At 46.8% G+C, this 26,505-nt stretch overlaps 1 protein-coding gene across 6 annotated transcripts in view; it reads left to right on the forward strand.

Annotated features, from left to right (window-relative positions):
• Positions 1-26,505, forward strand: part of ATP11C (ATPase phospholipid transporting 11C) — a 64,716-nt gene that overhangs the window by 21,406 nt on the left and 16,805 nt on the right. For all 6 annotated transcript variants that reach the window (XM_054169324.1, XM_054169328.1, XM_054169327.1 and 3 more), the window contains exons 2-21: positions 693-812; positions 3,711-3,800; positions 7,747-7,827; positions 8,839-8,946; positions 9,533-9,661; positions 12,139-12,242; positions 12,933-12,983; positions 13,783-13,847; positions 14,754-14,835; positions 15,207-15,357; positions 16,883-17,080; positions 18,389-18,550; positions 18,759-18,916; positions 19,835-19,906; positions 20,752-20,825; positions 21,581-21,684; positions 22,840-23,021; positions 24,194-24,457; positions 25,231-25,405; positions 26,101-26,203. In XM_054169324.1, the coding sequence (XP_054025299.1) occupies positions 693-812; positions 3,711-3,800; positions 7,747-7,827; positions 8,839-8,946; positions 9,533-9,661; positions 12,139-12,242; positions 12,933-12,983; positions 13,783-13,847; positions 14,754-14,835; positions 15,207-15,357; positions 16,883-17,080; positions 18,389-18,550; positions 18,759-18,916; positions 19,835-19,906; positions 20,752-20,825; positions 21,581-21,684; positions 22,840-23,021; positions 24,194-24,457; positions 25,231-25,405; positions 26,101-26,203 (2,473 nt within the window). The remainder of the gene's footprint in view (positions 1-692; positions 813-3,710; positions 3,801-7,746; positions 7,828-8,838; positions 8,947-9,532; positions 9,662-12,138; positions 12,243-12,932; positions 12,984-13,782; positions 13,848-14,753; positions 14,836-15,206; positions 15,358-16,882; positions 17,081-18,388; positions 18,551-18,758; positions 18,917-19,834; positions 19,907-20,751; positions 20,826-21,580; positions 21,685-22,839; positions 23,022-24,193; positions 24,458-25,230; positions 25,406-26,100; positions 26,204-26,505) is intronic.

A 26,505-nucleotide genomic window follows, 5' to 3' on the forward strand; every position in this document is an offset into this window, starting at 1 on the left:
TTGTTAGGGTTGGAAGGGACCTCAAGGATCATCTAGTTCCAACCCCACTGCCATGGTCAAGGACACCCCACACTAGAGCAGGTTGCTCAGAGTCACATCCAGCCTGGCCTTAAAACCCTCCAGGGATGAAACTTCTACCCTCTTCCTGGGCAACCTCTTCCAGTGTCTCACCACCCTCATGGTGAAGAACTTTGTCCTAACATTCAATGTAAATCTACCCATTTCTATTTTTGTTCCATTCCCCCTAGTTCTATCACTCCCTGACACCCTAAAAAGTCCCTTCCCAGCTTTCTTGCAGGCCCCCTTAAGATACTGTAAGGCCACAATTAGGTCTCCTCAGAGCCTTCTCTTCTCCAGACTGAATATCCCCAACTATCTCAGTCTGTCCTCATAGGAGAGGTGTTCCAGCCCTCTGTCCTGGTGGAGTGTAGGACATGCTGTGGTCCTGGGTAGTTGGTGGCTAAGCAGCAGTGGGGACCCCATGCTCCAAGCTCAGTGTTGCCTTGGTTTTGCTCAGTGACCTTGTGCACCTCTTCCTTCTCTGTGCTGGGGTAGAGAAGTGAATTTTTCACGGATCTAGCCGCTTTGTTTGTAACAGAACGGCACATTTGGAAACTGGAAGCTATTACATACAAATACTTGATGTTTATTGAGCTGGTAGCTAATTTTTCCCTTCCCTGGTTGCCCAACAGTGTGCTGGGGAAGAGAAGCGAGTTGGGACACGCACCGTGGTGGTCGGGCACCGTCCTGTGTTGGAAACAGATGCGTACGTGGCACAGAAGTTCTGCGACAACAGGATTGTCTCCTCCAAGGTGAGCCTGCTCTGCTGGGCTGGGTGCATCACCCCTGTGTGCTCCCTGCTGGTGTCTTCACCCTGCTGGTGTATGATGGAGACACCCTGAATTAGTCACGGAATCATAGAATCAAGGATTGTCTCCTCCAAGGTGAGCCTGCTCTGCTCTGCTGGGTGCATCACCCCTGTGTGCTCCCTGCTGGTGTCTTCACCCTGCTGGTGTATGATGGAGACACACTGAATTAGAATCATGGAAACATTAAGGTTGGAAAAGACCTTTAAGATCAAGTCCAACCATAACCCAACTACCATGACCACTAAATCATAGCCTGAAGTGCCACATCTACATGCTTCTTGATCACCTCCGGAGATGGCAACTCCAGCACCTCCCCGGGCAGCCTGTTCCAATGCCTGACCACTGCCAACCTAAACCTCTCTTGGCACAACTTAAATCCATTTCCTCTTGTCCTAATGCTGGTTACCTGGGAGAAATGACCAACAAAGACCAACACTGGCCATATTACAACCTCCTTTCAGCTAGTTGTAGAAAGCAGTGAAATCTCCCCTTAGTCTTTTATTCTCCAGACTAAACCCCAGCTCCCTCAGCTGCTCCTTGTATGACATGGTCTCCAAACCCCTCACCAGCCTGGTTGTTCTTCTCTGGACACACTCCAGGACCTCAATGCCTTTCCTGTACTGTGGTGCTCGGAACTGAACACAGTACTCAAGCTGAGGCCAAATACAGAATATAAAGGTCCATTAGCAAGTGGGGGAGCCTGGCACATACTTTATACCACAGGTCCAGCCTCTCCAATAGTATTTTTACTTCTTGTCTGTCCCCTGGGGGGTGCATTCCTGGTCCTTTTGGCTGGATGAGAGCAAAACACATGGACACATTTGGCTTGTGGGTTTGCTTTTTTGGGGTGTTTTTTTTGGTTGTGACTGTGGGTTCCCCCTTCCCCCTTCTTTCTATAATTCTCTCTGGCATCTTCTCTGGGAAGGAAGGGCAGGTTGAATATAATGCAGCATGAGACCACAGCAACTCAGGTTTGCAAAAGGGAGTGGGGAATTATTTTATAAATGAGTAGAAAAATATAATTCTTTTCTTTTTTTCCCCATGGGTTTTTCCTCTCTTGAGATAGAACGAAAATAACCAGCTCTGTTTATCCCCTTGGATGAAAGGGGAAACATTCATAGGGTATTAATGCAGCTTTTGTTTATGGTGGAAAACTGTGATGACGCTCATCTGCCTTCTGCTTCACTTTTTTTCCATGACATTCATGAAGCTGTTGCAAATGATTGGAAGCCAACTGGAGTAAAATATCAAACAAGTGGCATCTGATATTGTCAACACAGCTGGATACATACTGCTTAGGATTCATGATGCTCAGCATACAGTTAGGCTTCAGTTTTACTCTCCTTGAGCTGTAAGGGGGGGGATTTCCTCTCCTTTTTTTATTCAGCTTGGACCTTATTTATTTTTATGTCTCTCTGCTGTCTGAGTTTATGCTGAGGAAGTTCGAAGTCTGCCCATATTTAACTCCTGTAATGTTCTTGCTGTCATTTCCCTGGCATGCAAGAGGGTCCTTCAGAGAGAGGACACCTTCCCCTGTTTCATTTGTCTCTGACAAATGATTTGTTTTAGCACTAATTTTAGTTCTTCCCTGATTTATTTTGATTGTTGTGTCCTTGCTCCTTTCTATTTCCCGTTTCTACTGGCTTGGCATGAACTGGCCAGCAGGAGCAGGGAAGTCATTTTGCCCCTGTACTCAGCACTGGTTAGGCCACACCTTGAGTCCTGTGTCCAGTTCTGGGCCCCACAATTTAAGAAGGACATTGAGACTTTTGAACATGCCCAGAGAAGGGTAATGAGGCTGGGGAGAGGCCTCGAGCACATGCCCTATGAGGAGAGGCTGAGGGAGCTGGGGTTATTTAGCCTGGAGAAAAGGAGGCTCAGGGGAGACCTTATTGCTCTCTGCAACTACCTGAAGGGAGGTTGTAGCCAGGAGGGGGTTGGTCTCTTCTCCCAGGCAACCATCACCAGAACAAGAGGACACAGTCTCAAGCTGCACCAGGGGAAGTTTAGGCTGGAGGTGAGGAGAATGTTCTTCACAGAAAGAGTAATTGGCCATTGGGATGTGCTGCCCAGGGAGGTGGTGGAGTCCCCATCCCTGGAGGTGTTCAAGAGGGGACTGGACGTGGCACTTGGTGCCATGGTCTAATAGTCATGAGGTGTTGGGTGACAGGTTGGACTTGATGATCTTTGAGGTCTTTTCCAACCTTGTTGATTCTATGATTCTATTCTAACTTTACTTACCTGTCCAGTCTCTGTTTATAATTAAGTGGGCATCAGTCTTGAGATTTGGCTGCTCACTGTTCTTACTTTGAGGCAGATTGAAACATCAGCTAGGAGACCCATTCTTTTCCACGCTGTGCTTAAATTCCACCTGTTCCCCGAAGCAAATGATTTGGCAGCTTTCTGAATGACAGTGAAGCACAACTTAATAACAAATCTGTAGGAACAACCTCTTTTGGGTTGTTTGGGTTTTTTTTAAACAGAATTTCAAACTGTAAGGTGGATTTTGGAATTTGAGGGTACAAATCTCTGTGCTGTGCATTATCTCTTCATGAAATCAGGCCTCTCCAAATGCCTGTCTAGAAGTTGTTTGATGAAGCAGAATCTGTTGCTTTTGACTTCATGTTTTTGGGGTGTTGTTTTGTTTTGTTTTTTTTTTTTACCCTTCACCATCTCCTAAGTCAGGCCAGAGCTGCTCAAGGCAGCTTGCTGTGCTGCTCATGCTGGGTTAAAGGGAGAACTCCTTTCCTATTTGGTGCGGATCCTTCTCATTTTGTAGCCAAAGTCTGGCAGTCAGCCCTGTGCCTTGGTCTGTTTGTGAGCCCTCCTCTCTCCCTGCAGTACACCCTCTGGAACTTCCTCCCGAAGAACCTTTTTGAGCAGTTCAGAAGAATTGCCAACTTCTACTTCCTCATCATTTTCCTGGTGCAGGTAAGAGCTTTGATGGCAAGGGTGGGGTTTATTTGCCTTCTGATGGTAAGCAGAGGTTGAACAAAAGGTTCCTGAGTGACTCTGGTGCTTCCAATTCCTTTGTTTTTTAACAGCTGGAAGCTGTTGCTCTTCTAGCACACCATCCAAGGCATAATAGTTAAAATGTTGAGAGATGATGTTTGAATGACTGCTGAAACAATTAAATCTTAATGTTTTAACCATTCAGATCAGTCAACTGGTGAAAATACATTTTGATGCTGCAGAATTAAGATCCAGCTTTTTTGCCACTCTTGTTACTTCTGCTGCATAACAGTGAATTTTCCCAAGCTATATGATGTTGGTTTATCTTAGCTGTAGTGAGTTTGAAGGCAAGCAGGGAAGAGAGGCTGTACTCAGTAAAAATAAGAAAATGCATAGCCTGAGTTTTGGGAATGTGGAGAAAGCTGCAATATTTATACTCAGCCAAAAGTCTTCTGCTCTGTACACCTTTGGTTAAGGGGCAAATCCTGAACAGCCCTGAATATTCCTTTTCTGCTCTGTCAATCAAGAAAAGCAGGCTGTCAAAATGCATTTGGGAGAAGCACTGCAGTGCATTTCCTCACCTTTTAAATCCTCAGGCCTGGGGCTCAGCAGACAAACCTGCTCTAGGGCTAAAAATGGGCATCAAAACTCTACTCCAGCAAATGTAATGGCACCATGTGGCTCCTACAAACAGCCTCCTGTTGGGTGGCTTCTCTGGGTTTTGGTGGTTCAGGCTTGGGGTATTGCTCTCTGCTAGGCTGTGTATTCAAAAGAGGAGTGTCTGAAACGCGTTACCCTTTCAGTAACGGGCTGTGGCTTATTGTCACTGTGGTGGCTGTTGCAGAAGTGAGGGATCCCAAGATAAGGGCTGAGCATGATTCCTGGCAGTGTTACACGGGGCCATCAGCTGGCTCCCCTCCATCTCTTCATTTCACTGGCACTGCTCCATTTTGTCAGAGTGCATTTGTAATTTGCCTTGAACTGCAGCGATGCCCTGGAGTCAGGATGTCCTTTTTGTGTAGCTGGCCATTTAGTGATGCAGCATTACATTTTGTCTCCTGACCTTCTGGCTAGGAGGGAACCTGGTGTGTTCTTGATTGTTCTCTACAAAAATCAGTTACAGTTCAGCTGCTTACTTATTTTAGGCACAGGTGTATGCAGATGAGTGAAGAACCTGGCTGTACCTCCTCGTTTCGACTCTGTGAGCATCTCTGAAATAAGGAAGCAGCCCTCATGTTCTAGCAGAGATGAAACAAACCCAACCAGACAAAGCCCAACCTGACAGCACTAATAGACTTGCTGCCCTATAGAGCAAACGACTAGCCCTGGGCACTGGTTGCTCTGGAGTTGTCACTTCCCTTAAAAAAAAGGCACTCAGGGCCACTTCATTCATTTGAAATACCAAGGGTTATGCCTTGATAAATGGCATCTATAGCTTAAATGTTGCTGCTTATCTTTAAATTGTTTTAAAATGATGGAATTGCCCTGTGTGCTGTGAGGAGCACAGTGTCAGGATGCCTGGGGAATTGCCTGCTGCATCTGCTCTACCTGCTGCTGAGAGCCTTTCTCAAAATGTCTGTGACTCTATGAATTCAAATTCAGCTCCTGCTCTTGAGAGAGCACATGCTTTAGACAGAAAATCCCAGTTGGTGCACTGACAGGGTTACAAGTAGCTGTGTCTGGTTCACCTCTTGTAATAATCAAAGGAAACTGCAGGTAAACTCCTGGTGGAAATGGCTGGCCTGGAGTAACCACAGTCCAAGTGTGTTTGTAGGCAGAGTGAGTTGATGGCAGTAAGCTAATTTAGGAGGTGTCAGGAATGAAAAATGTCCCTTTTGATTGATGGAGATGACTTCTGGACTGTGATCTTGGGCTCTGAAACAATGAGTTAGGAAGAAACTATTAAGTAACAGGAGGGTCTTGTCACTTTTAAGTGGATCCAAATGAAGCTGCTGAAGTTCTAAAAGAGCTAAAAATATCTTCAAAGGAGCCTTACTTTCCACCACCCACAAAGGGGAAGAGCAGTATCCAGCCGTGGGCTGAGCACTGAGTGCAGTTTCCAAATAGATAAATGAGTTATTTTGGGGCCTTTATCTAGCATTTGTGTTTCTGTGTCTGCAACACAGTATTTGCATGGACAGAAATTGTTTTGCTTGGTTTAAACAAATACAGCTGCATCTATCTAGTGCAGAGAACTTTCCCCCTGGGCAGCAAGAGGTCCTCTTCCTTGCCCTTCTCAGTTAAAAGTCTTTTGTATCTCCAATGTGTCTGTCCAGGTTTTCCAACTTTTGGCTGACTGGCCTAAACTTCTGTGGTGCCACCTAGATGAGTGTCCATCATGTGCTGTATGGGATGTGTCCACCTAATACTTGACCCCATCCTCACTCAAGATTAGTTCTCCAAAGTCTGGTTTCTGCTAGACTTTTTGTTTGCACACATCTTACACCCATTTGAGCGAGCCAGGGCTTTGTGCTTCCGGAAATGTTTGTTGTGTTTATCTTGGTTTACCCTCACATTACTTCTACACCACTTACCTGGCTGCTTCTTGTGGTACATCTCTTCCACTTCAGTATCTTCTGGCTCTTTTCTCTTTTGATGCAATAATGCAGGGTAAAATTGCAGTGCACAGCATTTCAGAGAGTTAAAATTGTCCACGTAGCTTCCTACTAGCCGCTAAGAGCAATCCTGTCCTTAACACAGCATTTTCCAGGCAGCCTAAAACAATAAATATCCAGATGCTGCTGTTTGTGAGTGTGCCAGGGAAGCACAAACAAGAGAAGGGAGACAAAGTCCCTTTGTAGGGACACAAAGCCTTTCTGCTGAGCTTCCCCATCCCTTTCATCCCAGCCTTCACCATCTCTCTCTCATGCTCCTGTCCTTTCTGGAGAGGGCAGGAAAATTGGCCAATTCTGTGTGGCCTGGTTTGAAAGGTGGGGTAAAGGTGCAACTTTTCCCCCTCCTTGTATGTTACTCCTTTGTAGTTGTGAACCTGTTCTGCCATTCTTACCCTTCAGGCTAAGTTGTGCTGGAGTGAAGAAGAAACAGCACTTTCCTGCAGCCTGAAGGTTTAATTAATGATCAAGGGGCTTGGTCTTTCCTATGGAGCTGGCTCAAACATCACTCCAAGCTGGGGAAAGATCCAGCCATCCATCCTGAGGCCCTTGTCTGGTCACTCTGCTCAAATCATCCTCTGAAGTCTAAATTTCAGACCCTAGAGGCAAAATGTGCTTTTCTGTTTTGCTTCAGTATTCATGTTCCATTCTGCAGTCTATTTCCTTGGTAGCTCAGGCTGTTTTTACTGGGTAATTTGGGTTTAACCTCTGAGGGTCAAGATGGTTAAAGATGGCTGGTGGTGTCCTCCCTCTCATAATCAGCCATCTTTTAGGTCTGAGATGTGTCCTGTTTTCACTGCCCAATAGGAAGAACATCCCTCCTTTAGCTCAGTGAGAAACTGTGGGTGTTTTTCATGTCATGCATTGCTGCTGCCTTTGCTCCATCCTTCTTCCATAGCCTCAGTCTTCTCTAGCACATCCCATGGTGGGAGCAGGCTCCTTGGCATTTGCAATCTGAGTAGTATTTATGTAGCTCATCTCCAGCAGCCCATTCATCCAGGCTTTTAAGTTTCCAACTGGAGCAAGGTCAAATTTAGCTTTTAAGTTACTTCTGATAGGGTTTTTCCTATCTGAGACTATCCCATGGTCTTCAGGAAGAGGTGTTGCAGTCTCATCAAGATGGAGAACACCCCTAGGGATGCCTGTGCTTATTCTTCTCATGTGCCCCTTCTTTCCCTTCCCCCTCTGCCGGATTGCAACTTACCACAGTAGGGTGAGGACCCTTTTGCCCACCTACCAGAAATGTTTGTTTCTTCTGCTGCCTGAAAACCAGCTGTCAGCAATACTACTTTTTTTTTTCCCCCTCTCTGCAGGTGATAGTGGACACCCCAACCAGCCCAGTGACCAGTGGCCTCCCACTCTTCTTTGTCATCACTGTCACAGCTATCAAACAGGTAAAAATACCAGTTTGAGGAGAGGAAGCTGCTCTTTGGGATATGTCACGGGTAAAAATTGTGAGCATGGTTTGGAATATACTTGGAAGTCACCAAAATGGGCTGGTGGGTTTGGTGAACCCCTTTGAGAAGGCAAGATGTGCCCGCTGGTGCTTTTCAAGAGAGGCTGCGTGTTGAGTATGGTTGTTGGTCTCTCTTGTTTTAGCAACATAGAACATATCTCTCTGTACTGCTGAGAGCAAGCCGTGAGGGTCAGGAAAGGTTGCTGCTGTACTTTTGGCTTTACTTGGATTTTTCTTCTCTTTTTAGAAATGTTCCCTAAGTCTTTGCAGGATACAGAGATGTGCTCCAAATATAGCCCACGCTCTGCTCCTGTGTTGATCAATGGGAAAGGACTGGTTCTGTTCCACCACTCAGTCCTGAAAATATGTAGGCCTTATCTTTTTGTGGCGTTAAAAGCCCTTTTTCCTCCCACCATGCACACGTGCCGTTTCAAATTTCCCCTGCAGAAGGACTGAATGATAAAAGAAGCTTCTCCTTCAGGAGCCAGAAAGGGAGAGCTAGAGTAAAACCCATCTGCTTCAAACCTGAATGTTTAATTCTTTCAGTAGAGACTGAAGAAGAGGAGTCTCGTCCTGTGTTACCATAGGGAAGAGTTGCAGGGTGCTAAGTGTATTACTCACGTTATCAGCCTGTCCTTGCCAATGCTGAGAATAGAAGCATGTTGCAGTAGTTTAGCTGCTCATTGCATGCACTGCATAGGGATTATTTGTGTGTGTTATTTTAACCTGTTCTGAATCTGTCAAATAGACATACGGAGGTTTTAAAAGAAATTGTTTCAGTCTGAGCTCCTCTGGTTGGTTTTGTCAGGCATGAAGGAGGTCTGAGAACTACTTAATTTGTTATCTGGGGTTTTTTTTAAGCTCTCCTCCTCTCTACATCCCACTTACCCTCTCTCATAGCTCCCTTGCTTCGTGAACAAGTTTGTGTTTGCTGTGTTTATGTGCCTAGGGATACGAGGACTGGCTGAGGCACAGAGCTGACAACGAAGTGAACAAAAGCAATGTCTTCATTGTGGAAAATGCAAAGCAAGTGCAGAAAGAGAGTGAAAAAATCAAGGTAACCATTAGCAGAACTTGCATGTGGTTATGGCTGAGGCTGATGGGAACACGTGGCTGTGTGAGGAGGCAGGGCCGAGGGATGAGGGATGTGCTGTGGTCAGATCTGCCCTGCCATGCTCGCTCTCAGAAGAGATGCCCCGAGAGCCGTTCCCAGTTAAGAAGTGAAACTGCTTTTGTTTGATTGCTTTTGAAAAGCTGTCTCACAAAAGCTGTACCAGGGCTGACAAGTGACAGATCTGTCAGCGTTTTGCACTCCTCCAGGACAGGCAGTCCTCTTCTATTTCCAACTCTCCCAAGGACACCAGGAAAGTACACTTAGCTTTGACGTTAATTTATCACACCACACTTCAGACAAGTACAGTCTCTTACTCCACCTAGATTTAGCAGAGAAATGAATGCTAATGGTGCCACGTGGGAACTCTGGCTCAGTGCTGGGCTGGAGCAGCTCTGGAGTGATGCTTGGGGACTTGCACACTTCTTGAACCCTAATTTCCCTTTTAGCCAAGCTGATTTGTTTTAGGCTTTGAGAGACCATTTAATGACAACCAGGAAGGCGTTTCACATAAGTGTTTCCTTGCTTCCAGGTTGGAGATATAGTAGAGGTGAAAGCAGATGAGACCTTCCCCTGTGACTTGATATTTTTGGCCTCGAGCAGCGTAGATGGGACCTGCTATGTCACTACAGCAAGTCTCGATGGCGAGTCCAACTTCAAGGTGATGATGGGGATGGACTGGGCAGTGTTTGGGAGCCAGTGCTATGGGGACGACTCGGGTGCTCAGAGCTGCCACTGAAGATGGTGCTAGCGTGGGGGTGGGGTGTGCTTAACTGGAGAGTGCTCCAATGGAGCCCATTGCTGTGGCTGCATGGCGGTTTAACAGCTCTTCCCTCCATCTGCTCCCAGTGTGTCAGCCCTGCAGCCCCTGGGGATTGTTTGTTTGCCATTTGGTCTCCAACAGTCATTTCTGCTGGCAGTGCCCCAAATTGAATCTCTCTTTATTGGGATGACTTTGCTGCCTTACTGCCCATCATGGGCAGCATGTTAGTGCTTCCCTGCTCTTTTGTGTTGATAAGACAGTGCCTGTAGCTGTTTCTATTCCCTTCCCTCTACCTGCCGATGCATTTGTTGTTTAACTGAGCTTTTTCCAGTGAGATCTGGGGCTTTTGGAGGCAGTCTGTCTGGATTTGTTGAGGGAATTCTTCACCAGTGTGAGAAAAAACATTGCTTCTGGGGTTTCCTTTTCTCTCCCTTTCCCAGAATCAAGCAGTGAAATTTAATACTAGTCTTGCTGAGGAGGAGTCTTCTCTCTGGTTTTTCTTTCTTTATCCATTCCCCTCATCTCTAAGCTAGAGAAAGCAGCAGCAGCAGCAACAACAAAACTTCCATACCTCAGAAGACACCAGCATTTGGTTGCACTTGTGTTTGATAAATATTTATACAGATAGGAGCAACTGCAGCAGTAAAACTGGAAGATACATTTGAAATGACATGATGCATTCTGGCACACTCTGAAGTCAGGGGGAATGCCACTGTCAATCTGATCTGTGTTGTATGGGCTCTGTGGCTCACCTCTTCATGGGTGGCTGCTTATTGGTACTGGAAATGACGTGTGGTAGCTAATGCAGTACTCATGCACCATACTGGTTCTGCTGGTGAGGAGGGGTGAAACTTTGAAGTGGCTTGAAGCTAAAAATAGATAACCATGTTAAGTAAGCAATTGCTTCTTTTTCTCAGGTGTATTATATGCATGAGTTGATGTAACTTCTGCAGAGTCTTGGCTCTTCCATACTTTAGAGACTCAAGTGCAATACTGAATTTCTCTATCAAGCACTGGGTTGTTGTTTTTTTTCCTGGTTTATGGATTCCTGTAGGTGACTGGGAGCTGTCAGCTGTTTGTTGATGAGATGAAGATGAGTTTGAAAGGGAAGAGGGGAATAGAAAAGCAAGTGCTGTTTTGGGGAAATAGGTCAAACGTTAGGAACCAGAGCTCACTGCAAAAGGAGGTCGAGGGAAGCGCAGTTGGGTGCTCACAAAGCCTCATCTGCACAGATGCCTGCTGCCTACCTGGTGGGGATTTCTGTGGTGTTTGGGGCTTGTCAGGTTGAGGTATGGGAAAGGTGGCTGGTTAAGTGAAACTGGAGCTGAACTATAAAAGGGATTTTGTCCGGGCTGCGTCTTTGAAGCGCAGCTCTTCAGTTGTACATTATCTAAGAGAACATGTGTTTGCTAAAGGCACTGAGGATGTAAAGATTGGGGAATTGATTAGGAGGCAGCTTTGAAGCATCACTCAGTAATTGCACAGCATCTATGGTGACAGGAGCAGCAGATGCAAAACTCCACATGAGGGTTGGGTTTGGTACTGGGCACTGCAGGAGCACTTTGGGGGTGAGTTTCTCAAAGGTTGTGATTGATTCCAGGGATGGGGGGGTGTCTGTGCACCTGCTCCCACTAGGAAAAGCCAGGCAGGTTACCACAGTGGCTTGAAGGTGCCTATTTATACTGTCATGGCTACAGCATGTGTAGCAGCAGTTCCTCCCGGGATGTACAAGGAGGGGCAGGCAAACGTGAGGAGTGGAGGAAGCTTTCTAATGAATTTGTTTATGAAGATGGATGAAGGCAGCCTGCCGTGGAGCCTGCCGTGACTTGGAGCTCTGAGTAGCTCCTATAAATAGAGCCTGGAAGGCACTGAGTGGATCCTTCGTGGGCTTTCCAGTTAATTGTAAGAGATGAACCCTCTCAGCAGCAGCTGCTAAAAATAGCCTGGAGTCTGCCAGCACACTGCCTGGTCCCTGGGCACCAGAGCTGGAGTCTAATTACCTTCAAGAGTGGGAGGATGCATGGTCCCCCAGAGCCCCTTCACCCCAGGGGTACCTGCAGCTGCCTCCTCCCACCCCAACTGGGGTGGCAGCAGGTCTCTGGGGAGAAAGCAGTGATGATCTGCTTTTGGTGCATGCCTGACTGAGCAGATATCCAGCAGCTCCTTCCCCTTACAGTTTCTATTAAGCTTGGTGACTTCAATTTTTATCTGAGACATGCTTCAGCCACTTTGTGGGAGTGGAGTGAGGGCTTCAGTGAGCTACTGGTGGTGACAAGCCTTTGCATGGTGGCATTTTAAGTACCAGGCTATAAAATTTGGAGATGGGTGGTGGTGCTGGGGGGTTGTGCTGAATTTGCCTGTGCTCCTCTGCCCAGACTCACTACGCGGTGCGGGATACCACCGTGCTCTGTACGGATGAAGCCATCGATGCCCTCACTGCCACCATCGAATGTGAACAGCCACAGCCTGACCTCTACAAGTGAGTCTGCTCCTCCTGCCCTTTCACTGTCTGGTGCCTTCTCCCTGCAGACACCTGAGCACCGTTTGTTAGGGGATACAATAAACTACAGCTCAGCAAAACAAAGGACATTTTCTTTTCAAACCAAAAGGTTTCTCAAGGCAGCAATAAGCTGGAGGACTTACTCTGTATGAAGAGGCAAAGTCCACACCCCAGTTCTTCAGAACTTGGTTTCTTTGCAGCAAAACCTTCCTGGTGCAACATTCACCATGGTGCAATGAACTATGTTTTGTCAGCTCAGCTGTAGTAATGGTCCATGTGCCTTTTTTTGAGGCCGCTCTGCTTCCCAGGTAAAATGCTTTTGAGTTTAATGACTTCCAGATGTAACCAGTCTTTGTGATGAAACCCCCTGAGGGAGGTTTGCTGGGGTGTGTTGCACTCTAATGGGTATGTGGTGGATGTGTAGGTATGGTTGGGTACTGCTGCTCCAGTACTGGATGGCAGCTGAGAAGACTTCCCCAGCCATAGGAGGTTTGTGGTTTCTCCCTGTTCTGAGCGTAGCTGCCCCTCTGAAGCACTGAACTCCCAGCTGCACTCATTTACATGTTTGCTTTCATCTCTTTTCAGGGCTTTTGTTTTTTAGTATGTCTGTAGTAGCTCTTTATGATGTTAATGTGTTTGTAATACCAGTTTCTCATGTTTTTACTGCAGATTTGTTGGAAGAATTATCATCTACAAAAGCAACCAAGAGCCTGTAGCCAGGTTGGTCTTGCAGCCATAGATATTGCTGGCCCTTCTCAAAGAGGTTGGGCATCTACTTCAGATTTGAAGGATCTCATTCTTGGGAGGCCCACAGTTAATCTCTCCATTCTTCTGCCATCCTATGATTTTTGTCTGAGGCCCTCTTGGAGAAGCAGAATTAAGCTGGTAACATCTTTATGATGGGGAAATAACTTTACCAGGCAATTGTAAAACACTGGTTTTTGAGGGGAAAGCAGAAACTTAATCAGAGTGGGTTTGGGGAAAAAGCAAACAAACAGTAGATAACATTTATAAGTCATAAAAACCAGATGTCTGTCACTGGAGCTGTGTTGGCCATGTTTCACACTCTGATGGATCTACTTGGATCATAGAAGGAACAGAGAGTGATGGATGGGGCTTTTGAAGAAGAATAAAAGCATGAATGGGAGCAAAATAAGCCATTGGTTTTGGTGCTATTGATTGTGCTGGAATGGACAGATTTTCAGTGCTTTTAAAAGCAGCTTTTATATAAGTACTGGAATATACTAGATCTGAACATTTTGCACTTACTCCTCCAAAGCTTTACTGTTAATCCCCCATTAACTGTGGCACTCTGAGCACCAGGAATGGCCTGTGTAAGATGAAATGGAAGTATAAGTGTATATCAAGAGAAACCCAAACAATGCCAAATTTAACACATAAATCAAGCCATCAGGTCTAAAGAACATCTGTTTTAGCTCTATAAGTATCTCTGGGTCTAAATGATAAAGCAGTTTGAATGTTCACTGAGTGATGTAATCTTACAACTTCTTTTGTTTAGGTCTTTGGGCCCTGAAAACCTGTTACTGAAAGGTGCTACCCTCAAAAATACCAAGAAGATTTATGGTGAGCAGTTTTTTATCATTATATTTTTGGGGGTTTGTTTAAATAGTTCTGATAAGTGGTGACAAATGTAGATGTTCATCACTAAATCTGGAGAGGAAAAATATTTCTGTGCAGCCTGTCTGCCTGGGCTGCAGTTATAGTCAGTATGCAAGCTGACAGGGTGAAATGAGGAGATGCTGGTTATATCTGCAGTGCTGCCAGGCTGTGCAGGTTGTGTTAATACACCTCAGCAAGCTTTTCTTTTTGCCTGAGATACAAAGTGCAGGGAGTTGTTCCCAAATCCTGTGCTGAAAATGTGTGCTAGAATCACAGTCCCAGCCACTCATGCTTGAGGGTGATGGCTGTGGTGGAAGACTGATGTTCTTTCTGACCATATGTGATCTGCAGGCTCCTGCTCAGTGCTCTGGGATGTCTACAATTACATTACTTAGGTTTCTGTAGTTGAGTAGTCCTTGGGTGATGCTTCTTTCAGGTTTCATGTAAACACTATTGCCCCTTATAGCTAACTACAGATTAGAATATAGAATAGACCAGACCAGGTTGGAAGATACCTTCAAGATCATCGCGTCCAACCTATTATCCAGCCCACCTAATCAACTAAACCATGCAACCAAGCACGCTATCAAGTCTCCTCCTAAACACCTCCAATGATGGTGACTCCACCACCTCCCTGGGCAGCCCATTCCAATGAACAATCACTCTCTCTGGGTAGAATTTCTTCCTAACCTCCAGCCTAAACCTTCCCTGAATAGAGTTAACCAGGTTGGAAAAGACCTTCAAGATCATGAAGTTCAACCTATCACCCAACACCATCTAATCAACTGAACTTGATTAAGTACATCGAGTACAAGCCTGGTCCCTCTGGGGCTGCCAGACCCTTATGAGCTCTGCTTTAATACCCTGTAGGAGTTGCAGTCTATACTGGAATGGAAACAAAAATGGCTTTGAACTATCAAGGGAAATCTCAGAAGCGGTCTGCTGTAGAGAAGTGAGTATTTGTGGGCAGCCGTTTGGGGTTTTGTCGCGGAGGACTTCAGCAGAACTAATCCTCTAATCTGCTGCCTTTTGTTTCAGATGCTCTCTGATTGCATGGAAAAAAAAAATCTGTGTATTTGATTAAGAATATCTTTCAAGAACCTGCATTACTTGGTAGCTTTTTTTTTTTTTTTTAACTTACAAAACCAAACCAACAACAAAAACATGTTAAAATACCTGAGCTGCCCCTAAGTATCAGCACTGTCAAAAGCACTTGTTCTGTAATTCCCTACTTAAAAGTAAGGAAGTCTTGTTGCTGTTGTTTGCCTGGTTTTTCCAGATGAAAATATCTGGAGGAATTTACAGAAGGAACTTGTTTTCCAGGTCTATCAATGCTTTCTTGATAGTGTACTTGTGCATCCTGCTGAGCAAGGCTACCGTCTGCACCACTCTGAAATACGTCTGGCAGAGTAATCCGTTTAACGATGAGCCTTGGTACAATGAAAAGACTAAAAAAGAGAGAGACACCTTCAAAGTAAGTGGATTTGTGTTCTGGCAACCTCCTCTTTGGCTTTATTTGTTGTGAATGGTTTTGTTTCCTCTGATGGTGTCTGTTGCCAGCCCTGATACAATAGAATAGAATAGACCAGACCAGGTTGAAAGAGACCTTTGAGATCATCGTGTCCAACCCATCATCCAACACCATCTAATAAACTAAATCATGGCACCAGGCATCCCATCAAGTCTCCTCCTAAACATCTCCAATGATGGTGACTCCACCACCTCCCTGGGCAGCCCATTCCAATGGGTAACCACTTTCTCTATGAAGAATTTCTTCCTAACATCCAGCCTAAACCTCCCCTGGTGCAGCTTGAGACTGTGTCCTCTTGTTCTGGAGCTGGTTGCCTGGGAGAACAGACCAACCCCCACCTGGCTACAACCTCCCTTCAGGTAGCTGTAGACAGCAATAAGGTCACCCCTGAGTCTCCTCTTCTTCAAGCTAAGCAACCCCAGCTCCCTCAGCCTCTCCTCACAGGGCTTGTGTTCCAAACCCCTCCCCAGCCTCGTTGCCCTTCTCTGGACATGTTCCAGCAAGTCAACATCCTTCCTAAACTGAGTGGCCCAGAACTGGACCCAGGACTCAAGGTGTGGTCTAACCAGTACAGTGTAGAGGGGAGAATGACCTCCCTGCTCCTGCTGGCCAAACTGTTCCTGATCCAGGCCAGGATGCCATTGCCCTTTTTGGCTGCCTGGGCACACTGGTGGCTCATATTCAGCCTATTGTCAACCAGTACTCCCAGGTCACTTTCTGCCTGGCCACTCTCCAGCCACTCTGTTTGCTCGCTGGAGGTGCTTACCCCCTTCGACCTCTCCTGCTGCTTGCAATTTCCTTCCTGCTTCTCTCGTGCTTGTCCAGGGTGGTGCTTGCATGGAGCAAGGCAAAGTATACATACTATGTATTACAGAAATGCAGCAGCTGATTCAGCCTGGATCCTTATCTGAACTCAAGCTGTCTTTCAGCTTTGAATAGCTAAACTTAAATTGAGGCCATGTCATCCGGCTTCTTAACTCACTGAGGCACAGGCAGTCAAGCCTGAAAGAGCTGAGTGTAAGTGCGCAGAACTTGGCTGTTTGATGGATTATTGAGTAGGACTTGCAGGGTTGTCACTGCACCAGTTGTACCCCCTCCACTTCCTGACTGGTCTCAAGCCTTTTGCTTCCTGTTCATAGTTACTTGAGAGCAGAGTGAGCCTGCACCAATATATTTTTAGAGGAACACACTTGAATAAAACATTGTTTTGGCCACTGTGAAGCAGTGAGGTGTACTCTGGTACTATACCCTTATAGCTCTGCAGAAGGCAGTGAGATGTTCTGCACCAAAGGAAAATGGAATCTGGTCCTGCATCTTAGCTGTATTTGTTTTCAGATGTTAGTTGTTTGTTTGTTTTTTAATGAATGTTAAAAGCAAAGCTGCCTAAAACCCCAGGGGTGTTGCTGTTAACTGCCCCCTGAGTTACACCTGGCAGGCATCCCGTCATCATCCTCTCTTTCCATTGCAGGTCCTGCGGATGTTCACGGACTTCTTGTCATTTATGGTCCTCTTCAATTTCATTATCCCAGTCTCTATGTACGTCACAGTAGAGATGCAGAAGTTCTTGGGCTCCTTCTTCATCTCTTGGGACAAGGAGATGTACGATGAAGAAATAAAAGAGGGAGCGTTGGTGAACACCTCGGACCTGAACGAAGAGCTTGGGCAGGTCAGACCATGCTCTGTTTGGATGAAAATGTGGATGGCAGTGTCCTCCCTGATAGGAACCCTTCTTGTGGCAGTCCCTCGTGGTCCCCTCAGGGCAGAGCTTCAGCTGCTTTGGTGGCACTTTCCGTTTAATGTGATTCTCCTCTCTCTGTGAAAGGGATAAGGTTATAAATAGTGCATGAAAGAGCAGGAATTGGGTCATGCCAATTGTTTCCATATTGGGGAATATCAGGTGCAGCACTCTGCACGTCAGGGTGGTTTGCTTGCCCTGCTTCAATTAAAAATTAAAACCCCTTTGTCTTTTTGAGGATTAACAAAAATGTCTGCCCAGTCATCTCTCTGGGCACATGCAGCCACAGCTCAGGCTTCCCTTTCTTCTCAGACTGAGCAGAGGATATGGATAGTGCCTTCTGCTTATATTTTGCTGTTATAGAAAATAAAAACCACATTTGGAGTAGCAAATCCCTAATTTAAATAAGGGGCCAAGATGATAATCCCTCAAAGGAGGCAGCAGCCCGGCAGCAGCTGTATAAGCACAAGGAGCCTGTAGCAAAAGGCCCAGTAAACAGGATCAGGAGAAAACAAAAAGCCTGGAAATACATGTTTAAATGTTCAGGACCCTGCATCCAGCCACTTGTGCAAAGGTCTGAAAAACAAAGGAGCTGCTCTGAGGAGCAAAGTAGAACTGCACAGTGTTGTAAACCCTGTGGGACACTTGTGTCTTTTTGGGGGGCAAGATTAGGATAGAAACATTTTGGTTGGAAGAGACCCTTAAGATCATCAAGTCCAACTGTTACCCCAGCACTGCTAGGCCACCCCTAAACTATGTTCCTCAGCACCCCATCTCCATAGCTTTTAAATATCCCCAGGGAGTGTGACTCCCACCACCACCCTGGGCAGCCTGTTGCAGGGCTTGATAATCCCTTCTTACACATCCTAAACTTACCCTGGCACAGCTTGAGGCTGTTGCCACTTGTCCTGTCACTTGTTACTAGGGACAAGGGACCAGCACTCACCTCATTCCAACCTCATTTAAAGGAGTTGTAGAGAGCTAGAAGGTCTCCTCTCAGCTTTCTCTTCTCCAGATTAAACACCCCCAGTTCCCTCAACCTCTCCTCCACCAGCTCTGTTCTCCGGACCATTCCCCAGCTTTGTTGCCCTTCTCTGGACTCACTCTGGCACCTCGATGTCTTTCTTTGAGTGAGGGGCTCAAAACTGACCCCAGTATCTGAGATGCAGCCTCCCTAGTGCTGAGTCCAGCAGCAGAGTGCTGTGGAGCTGGGGGTGCAGCAAGGCTGTGTGCTTCCAGGTCGAGTACGTCTTCACAGACAAAACTGGGACGCTGACAGAGAACAGCATGGAGTTCATTGAGTGCTGCATAGATGGGCACAAGTACAAAGACTGCATCTCAGAGGTGGATGGCTTCTCTCAGACTGATGGACCCCTAAAATACTATGGCAAAGCAGAAAAGGTAAGAAAATGTGCATGCTGGTAACTGTTAAGTTTTTGTGGTCAGTTCTTGCCTGGCTAAATACCTCAGAAGCTGGGAAGGGGGTGTTGGGGTCTTTTTTGTTTTGTTTTAAAATACACACACACAAATCACAGCCCAGTATTGGGAGGTGGGCCCAGTGCATGGCATCAAGCTGGTAACCAGCTCTCCCTTCCTCCCTCCTGCCTAGAGCCGTGAGGAGCTGTTCCTGCGAGCGCTCTGCCTGTGCCACACTGTGCAGATCAAGGAGGCAGACCAGGTGGATGGGCTGATAGGACATCCAGAACGCAAATGCAGCTACATCTCCTCTTCCCCAGATGAAATTGCTTTGGTGAAAGGTGCAGAAAAGTAAGAATATGAAGACAGTATTTATTTTTTTTTTTTTAATTCCCTCTCTCTGGTGAGAAGGAGATGAGGGCTATCTGGAAGTAATAAACCCTTTTCTCCAGTCAGGACTGCAGCTTTCTCCAGGGACCATGTTGTGATCCCAGTGCTGAACCTGACTCACGGCCCTGTGAAGCCATGGAAGCCTGTGGGTTTAAGTGATCTTTCTGCAAAGGGTCTTCTCTGAGCAGTTCCTAAGGGAGCTGTGGCTTGCATTTACTGCTGAGAGCAGCCCTGAGGTGCTGCAGTGCCTGCCTGGGACAGAGGCTCCTTTGCCAGAGTCCCCCATGGCTATGTGTTTTAATCTCCAAGAACTGGAGACCAGTTACTGTGTGCCTGTTGCAGTCAAATTTCTTCCTTGGCATGCAGCAGCAAAATAATAAGGTGGGTTACTTTTATCACACCCACATCTGAATCTTGCTGAAGGTGCTCAAGGCCAGGTTAGATGGGGCTTTGAGCAACCTGGCCTAGTGGAAAATAACCCTGCCTATGGCAAGGGGATTGGGACTAGATGATCTTTAAGATTCCTTCCAACCCAAACCATTCTGTGCCATTCCCAGCCCCTAGGTTTTCTGTGGAGGCTGTTGCAGCTCTATATGCTTGCACATGGCTTGTAAATCTGGAGATCCAGGGAACAGCATCCAGAGGTTCTCAGTGTCTGTGTGCTGCAGCACCCAGCTCTCCAGGTCATGGGAGTGGAGCCAGAACATCTCAGCAGGTTCTTCTTGGAACAAGCAAACATTCAGCCAAGCTTTTTAGCTTGGGCTCACTAACTTTTTTGCTCTCCTCTGCAGTACAGAAGGTGAAATGAGAACATTGTGAATGTGTAATATGTGCCAATGGGTGTTTTCAATGTTGTTCTGTCCTTTTGTTTATTGACAGGTATGGTTTCACTTTTCTAGGACTTGAAAATGATTTCATGAAAATAAGAAACCAAAAGAATGAAACTGAAATGTAAGTCCTGCAGGGGCTGCTGAGGAACAGGGCTGCTGATGCTCCAGCTTGGTGGAGTGTGGTCAATGTGGCCAACCTGGCGAGGCCAAAGCTGCTCCCCAGGAGCTGTTGGGACTCTGCTTACCTGCCTGCTGTCCTTTTCACAAAGCACAGCAAGGTGCAGCCTGGGAGGCTTCCATGCAAAATTCTGCTGACAGTTTTAGTGACATCTTAATTCAGGTCCCTTAAGTGCCTGCAGTCTCTTGCATGTATCCTTCATCCAGTGCAGCTGGCTCCTGGAATTCAGGGAGTGGTTGCTGACCTTATGGACAGTGGCTAGGTCTCACAGTAGGGTACTGTAAGCCTAAACTGCATGATATGGCTTCCTTCCCTGTAACTTCTTTTCCCCCCCTTCTGTGATAAAAATAATTGGATTTTGCCCTGTGCTCACAGCCTGGGGGACATCTGAGAATCGGTGACCTGATCCTAGCGCTCCTGGGAACTTGCCTTCACAAGCAAGTTTCACTTCTTGCTTCCCTTATGGTGAAACTCCTTATTTAAAATCCAGAGCTGCTGCTGCTGCCTGTGACACGTGGTGCCCTGCTGGCTGCTGAGCTGCTGCCCAGCCAAGGGGCCCACCGTGCTGCTGGGCACTCACACCCCCCAGCCCCATGCTCAAAGCAGCACCGCAGGTGGCTTTTTTTCATTTAATTCTCTTGTGCAGCAGCTGTGAAAAGTACATTGCCCAGTGGGTGCTGCCATTTGTATTGATTTCTGCAGCTTGGTGTTAGTGATTTTCTGTCTTACATAGTTACTCTTCTCTTACTGATATTAAGCTCCCCCTTTTTTGTGTGTGTTTTTTTTAGGTACCAGCTTCTCCATGTGTTGAACTTCGATCCTGTCCGTCGCCGTATGAGTGTCATTGTGAGAACCACCACAGGTACAGTTAAAATTCATTTCTGGGTCCCCATACACATGTGCACAAATACAAAACACATCCCCTTTATTCCTGTAACCCAGAAAAGCGAAGCTGTTAGGTTTCCTAAGCTAGGTTCATTAAATCCTGTTCTGCTTCTGCTTGGGATAGAGTTAGTTTTCTCCATGGCAGCCCTTGGGGACCAGGCGCAGATAAGAGGATGAGGCAGAGATGGGGACAGAGACCCATGGAGAGCTTGCTGCTGCCTTGTTCCAGCCTAGAGGTACAAGTACAATGGAGGATAGAATAGAATAGACTAGAATCAACAAGGTTGGAAAAGACCTCAAAGATCATCAAGTCCAACCTGTCACCCAAGACCTCATGACTACTAGATATGGGACCTTCCCTTGAGCAGGATGGGTTTTCCTGGGGACAGCAGAGAAACTCAAAGGTTACCATCCTTGTCAAGTGTCAGTCCTATAAGGTGTGAGGTGCTGGGTTTACTCTCCCTGAAATAGTTGCCCAGTCTTCTAAATAGGAAAAAGCAAACTGCTTTGTCTAGCCTGTTGAAGAAATCATTCTCAGAGGCAGGTGGGGACACCCATTGTCCTAGCCTGAGGTCAAACAAGGTTTTGCACAGTTTAATGTGAGGCTACTTCTGGTAGCCAGCCAAGCTTTGTGCAGTTCCATCTTTAGTCCCACCACATTTCGTCCCTCTACATCATTTAAGTCTTTCTGCAGCTTGTGATTGCTATAAACTATTTATAATTTGCTTTTAGGGAAGTTGCTTCTCTTCTGTAAAGGAGCAGACTCCTCTATTTTTCCAAGGGTGCAGCAAGAAGAAATCCAACAAACAAAAGTCCATGTGGACCGAAACGCTTTGGTGAGCATGCAGATGGAATTTGGCTGTCTCCTGGTGTTAGAGACATATTCCAAAAATAGGGATGTGACCTTGCTTTGGAGGGAAGTGTTGAAAATCTGAGTGTCATTTCAAATTGTTCTGAAGCCAGGTTTTCTTTGGCTTCCACCTTTATTCTGCTTTTGATGTACTTACATGGTCTTCATCACTCTTGTGCCCCAGCATCTCCTAAGCAGGTTAAGAATAGAAATAACAGCAGGCTGTTTTCTTTGGTGGGAGAAGTGCCTGGTGCCAGTTTTGGCTGGATGCATGCTCTCAGCTCCTGTCCTTAGTTTCTGTCTGTCAGATTGCACACACATAATAAGCATAACCCTGATGGGAAGAAGTTACTGGATCAACACAGAGAAACTGACCTTTTGGCTCAAGTTGGTAAATGTCCTTGCCATCAGGGTCAGTACTGACAGAAAGCACTGACAGTGGAAAAAAGCACTAACCCTGAATTGAGGAGCTGTAGTGTGGGCAGTTTGAGGCTGTGGGTGCCTTTAAGAACCACAAAGTTATAGAGCTCCAGAGGGGCCAGGGTGTCCAGGAGGTGGACTAGAAGATGCATTTCATACCCCTAAGTCCTTCATCCCTATAAAACTGGCTGCAAAATTAATTTTGTTCCTTTTTTCACCCCTCTCTCCTCCAAGGAAGGACACCTAGGCTCTTATCTCTCTTGGTAGAGGAGTGAGGCCTGGTGTCAGCCTTGGCAATACTGCCAATTAGGCATGGAGTGGCCTAATTGGGGTCTGGAGCTGCCAAGCCAAATTTTGTGCTGTGGCACAATGGCATGGTATGGAGGGTAGAGCGGCTTGGTAGGGAAGGGGCATGGAAGCTTGGGTTTGTTATCCTGCTTTAAAGGGAGGTTTGTATAAAGCTTTGGCTTAACAAGCTTCTGTGTTAAGCCCAGACCATGGATTTTGGTGCATTTTATATGCTTTGCTACGTTTCGCACTGTTGTATGTAGTTGTAAACAGCATTTCCGTTTAAACTTTCCAGTCCTTAGTGTGAGTGGTTTTCTTTTGCCCCTTTTGGAAGAGGTAAAAGAGCAATCTGTCTCTCTCTCTAAAACATGATATGCAGAGAAGCAGGATTAGGGCAGTTGTCCAATTGTTTTCCTTTCTCTCCCCTCACTAGGACGGCTACCGGACGCTCTGCGTGGCCTTCAAAGAGCTGACTCAAAAGGAGTATGACAAAATTGACAGGCAGCTTAATGAAGCTAAGATGGCTCTGCAGGACAGGGAGGAGAAGATGGCAAAGGTTTTTGAAGACACAGAAGCAGACATGCACTTGATTGGGGCTACTGCTGTGGAAGACAGGTAAAAAGGTGGCCACCCCCAGCAACCCTGCTGTTTCTCCCTGATGTTGCGTCACGACCCTGACTTTGCTGTGGCGGAACCGAGCAGTCAGGCAGATGCTGGAAGTGTCCAGAGCCATTAATTACTCTGACACAGCCCATTACACACTGCCCTAGTTGCTAAAATTGGCTGGTGTAGTAGGAATTAGGATTTATTAATGAAACCACGGAATTACTCGCACTTTGGGGAGTGAATTAAGCACGCAGCGTTAATTTGCACATCAAAACAAATCCAGTTTCGGGTGCAGTTGTAGGAACTGCTTGTGGAAATTAAACTCTTGACTCTTGAGCTCTCTCAGTGTAAAGCAGGTTTCTTTGGGGTTGGGTTTTGGGGCTGAAAAATGCAAAATTGCAGTTGCTGACTTCTAATCCTTATTCCTGCCTCTCTGGAGGCATTCAAAACCCACCTGGATGTGTCACTGAGTGATAGGCACCCAGGTGATCCTGCTCTAGCAGAGGTGTTGGTGATCACCTGGAGTATTGTGCACAGGTCTGGAGCCCTCAATATAGGAATGACATGGACCTGATGGAGAGGGTCCAGAGGAGGGCCACAAAAATGATCAGGGGGTTGGACCACCTCTGCTACAAGGACAGGCTAAGGGACCTGGAGAAGAGGAGGCTCTGGAGAGACCTGATAGCAGCCTCCCAGTACCTGAAAGGGGCCTACAGGAAGGATGGGGAGGGACTGTTTACAAGGGCCTGTGGTGACAGGGCAAGGGGCAATGGCTTCAAGCCAGAGAAGGGCAGATTTAGTTTGGATATCAGGAAGAAGTTCTTCGCTGTGAGGGTAGTGTAACACTGCAACAGGTTGCCCAGGGAGGTGATTGAGGCCCTTTCCCTGGAGATGTTCAAGGTGAGGCTCAACAAGGCCCTAGGCAGCCTGATCTAGTTGGGAATGTCCCTGCTGACTGGGGGGAGGTCAGGCTGGATGACCTCTGGAGGTCCCTTCTGGCCTGGAGCATTCTATGATCTTCAAAGGTCCCTTCTAACTCCTACTATTCTGTGGCAGTGGACTGTGCAGCATGGAGAAGGTAGACTCTCTTCCCATGAGCTGGTATTTCCTACCTGAAAAACAAGGGTTGTACGGATCGTGTAGGGCCAACCTGAGCAGTGATGTTCTGCTTCTGCTTGCAGGCTGCAGGAGCAGTCAGCAGAGACAATCGAGGCTCTACACGCAGCTGGCATGAAGGTTTGGGTGCTGACAGGAGACAAGATGGAGACTGCCAAATCCACCTGCTACGCCTGCAGGCTCTTCCAGACCAGCACTGAGCTGCTGGAGCTGACGGCAAAAGTGGTGGGCGAGAGCGAAAGGAAGGAGGATCGGCTCCATGAGCTGCTGATGGAGTACCATAAAAAGCTGATTCAGGATGTTCCCAAAAGCAGAGGATGCCTGAAAAGGTAAGTGAATCATAGAATCAATAAGGTTGGAAAAGACCTCAGAGATCATCAAGTCCAACCTGTCACCCAAGACCTCATGACTACTAAACCATGGCTCCAAGTGCCATGTCCAGTCCCCTCTTGAACACTTCCAGGGATGGTGACTCCACTACCTCCCTGGGCAGCACATTCCAATGCCTAACAACTCCTTCTGTGAAGAATTTTCTCCTCACCTCAAGCCTAAACTTCCCCTTGTGCAGTTTGAGACTGTGTCCTCTTGTTCTGGTGCTTGTTGCCTGGGAGAAGATACCAACCCCCTCCTGACTACAACCTCCTTTCAGGTAGTTGTCCCCCCTGAGCCTCCTCTTCTCCAGGCTAAACAATCCCAGCTTCCTCAGCCTCTCCTTGTAGGGCTTGTGCTCGAGGCCTCTCCCCAGCCTTGTTGCTCTTCTCTGGACAGTGAGCATGAAGACTTGCCTTTGGGATGCAGATGCCAAGTTTATAGAGAAATAGAACCATGTGGTAGCCCTGGGAACAGGTTGCCTGCAGGCTCTGTGGCTGGCTCCTTCACTTGCTCCTCATCTCTGGTAGGGGCTGGTTTGGAGCTTGATTACACAATTCCCTTCGTGAAGGGCATGTGTTGAATCCAGGCTTTCTAAGATTAAGCATCCCAAAAAGGAGTGGGGAAAAAGATTAATCCCAAGTCAATTTCTTTCCCACTAAGATGATACAAGTGGTTAGACTGACTTTCAATCAAGTCTGGTTTTATTTCAAACGTGCTCCTTGTGTCGCAGAAGCTGGACTCTGAATCAAGAATATGGCCTGATTATAGATGGCTCAACGCTGTCGCTGATCCTCAACCCTTCTCAGGACTCCAGCTCCAGCAATTACAAAAACATATTCCTACAGATCTGCTTGAAGTGTACTGCAGTCCTCTGCTGCAGGATGGCTCCTCTGCAGAAAGCACAGGTATTCTGAACTGTCTGGAGCACACTGCTAGATGTGCTTTTAATCTATCAGCTGGGACTTGGCCTGATCATCCTAATTGGCTAGGCCTTCTCCAGCCTAGGTGTCTGAGCTACAGAGCATGATGGAAACACACCAGTCTTCCAAATCTGAGTGTAAAATCTTTGTTTAATATGCTTACAGGAAGCCACAAACCCAAGCCAAGTAAAGATAAACAAAACTCCCTGTTTGTGGTTTTTCCTTTTCCAAATTTGTCCAAGTGGAGTCCATGACTTCCTCTGGTCAGCTGATGGTATCTAAGCCAGATAAGCAGTGTGTTTCTGCCTCTGTTCCATGGGGGGAAGCCTCTTCCTGTCCCCTGAAATGCTGGAGAGGTGCCATCTTTGGGAGAGCAGGATCTGGCAGAGGGGAAGGATGGGCTGCTGCTGCTTGGGATTTGTTGTTAAGAGCTGTCCTTCAGCCCCGTGCAATTGGATCTTGGCTTTTGCTCTGGCTGGTGACTGTGAAGGAAGTAACAAGAGATGGTTTTGTTAATCTGAACTCTCCAGGTGTTGTTTTGCTGATGTAGGAGCTTGGTGGCTTGTCCTGGGGCCTCTTTGCAAGTGGAGCAGTGCATGTGGGGTTGGGGGGGGATGTCTTTACAGGCTTTTAACTGAGTTTCTGGTTTCTGCTGCTATCCTTCTTTAAAAACCTTTCAGATTGTGCGAATGGTGAAGAACACAAAAGGCAGCCCCATAACCCTTTCAATAGGAGATGGTGCAAATGATGTTAGCATGATTTTGGAAGCACATGTTGGAATAGGTAAGGCCCTTGGTAACACCCAAGACCTGTCTGCTGTGGCTGGGGTTCTCTGCTGAGGTGCAGTCACTCTTTCTGATAGCATGTGGCTAAACTGATCCCATGATAAAAATGCACAAAGTCTGCTCTTGCTTTCTTTGGAGTCAGGGTTTGACTCCAGTTAGATGCTTGGAATGGGCTCCTTAGAGAAGTTGTGGAGTCTCCTTTCCTGGTGACTTTCAAGATGCATCTGGATGTGTTCCTATGCAACCTGTGCTAGATTCTATTGCCCTGCTCCGGCAGGGGCAAGACTCAATCTTCAGAGG

The sequence above is a fragment of the Dryobates pubescens genome, chromosome 18, assembly GCF_014839835.1.
Source record: "Dryobates pubescens isolate bDryPub1 chromosome 18, bDryPub1.pri, whole genome shotgun sequence".
NCBI lineage: Eukaryota > Metazoa > Chordata > Aves > Piciformes > Picidae > Dryobates > Dryobates pubescens.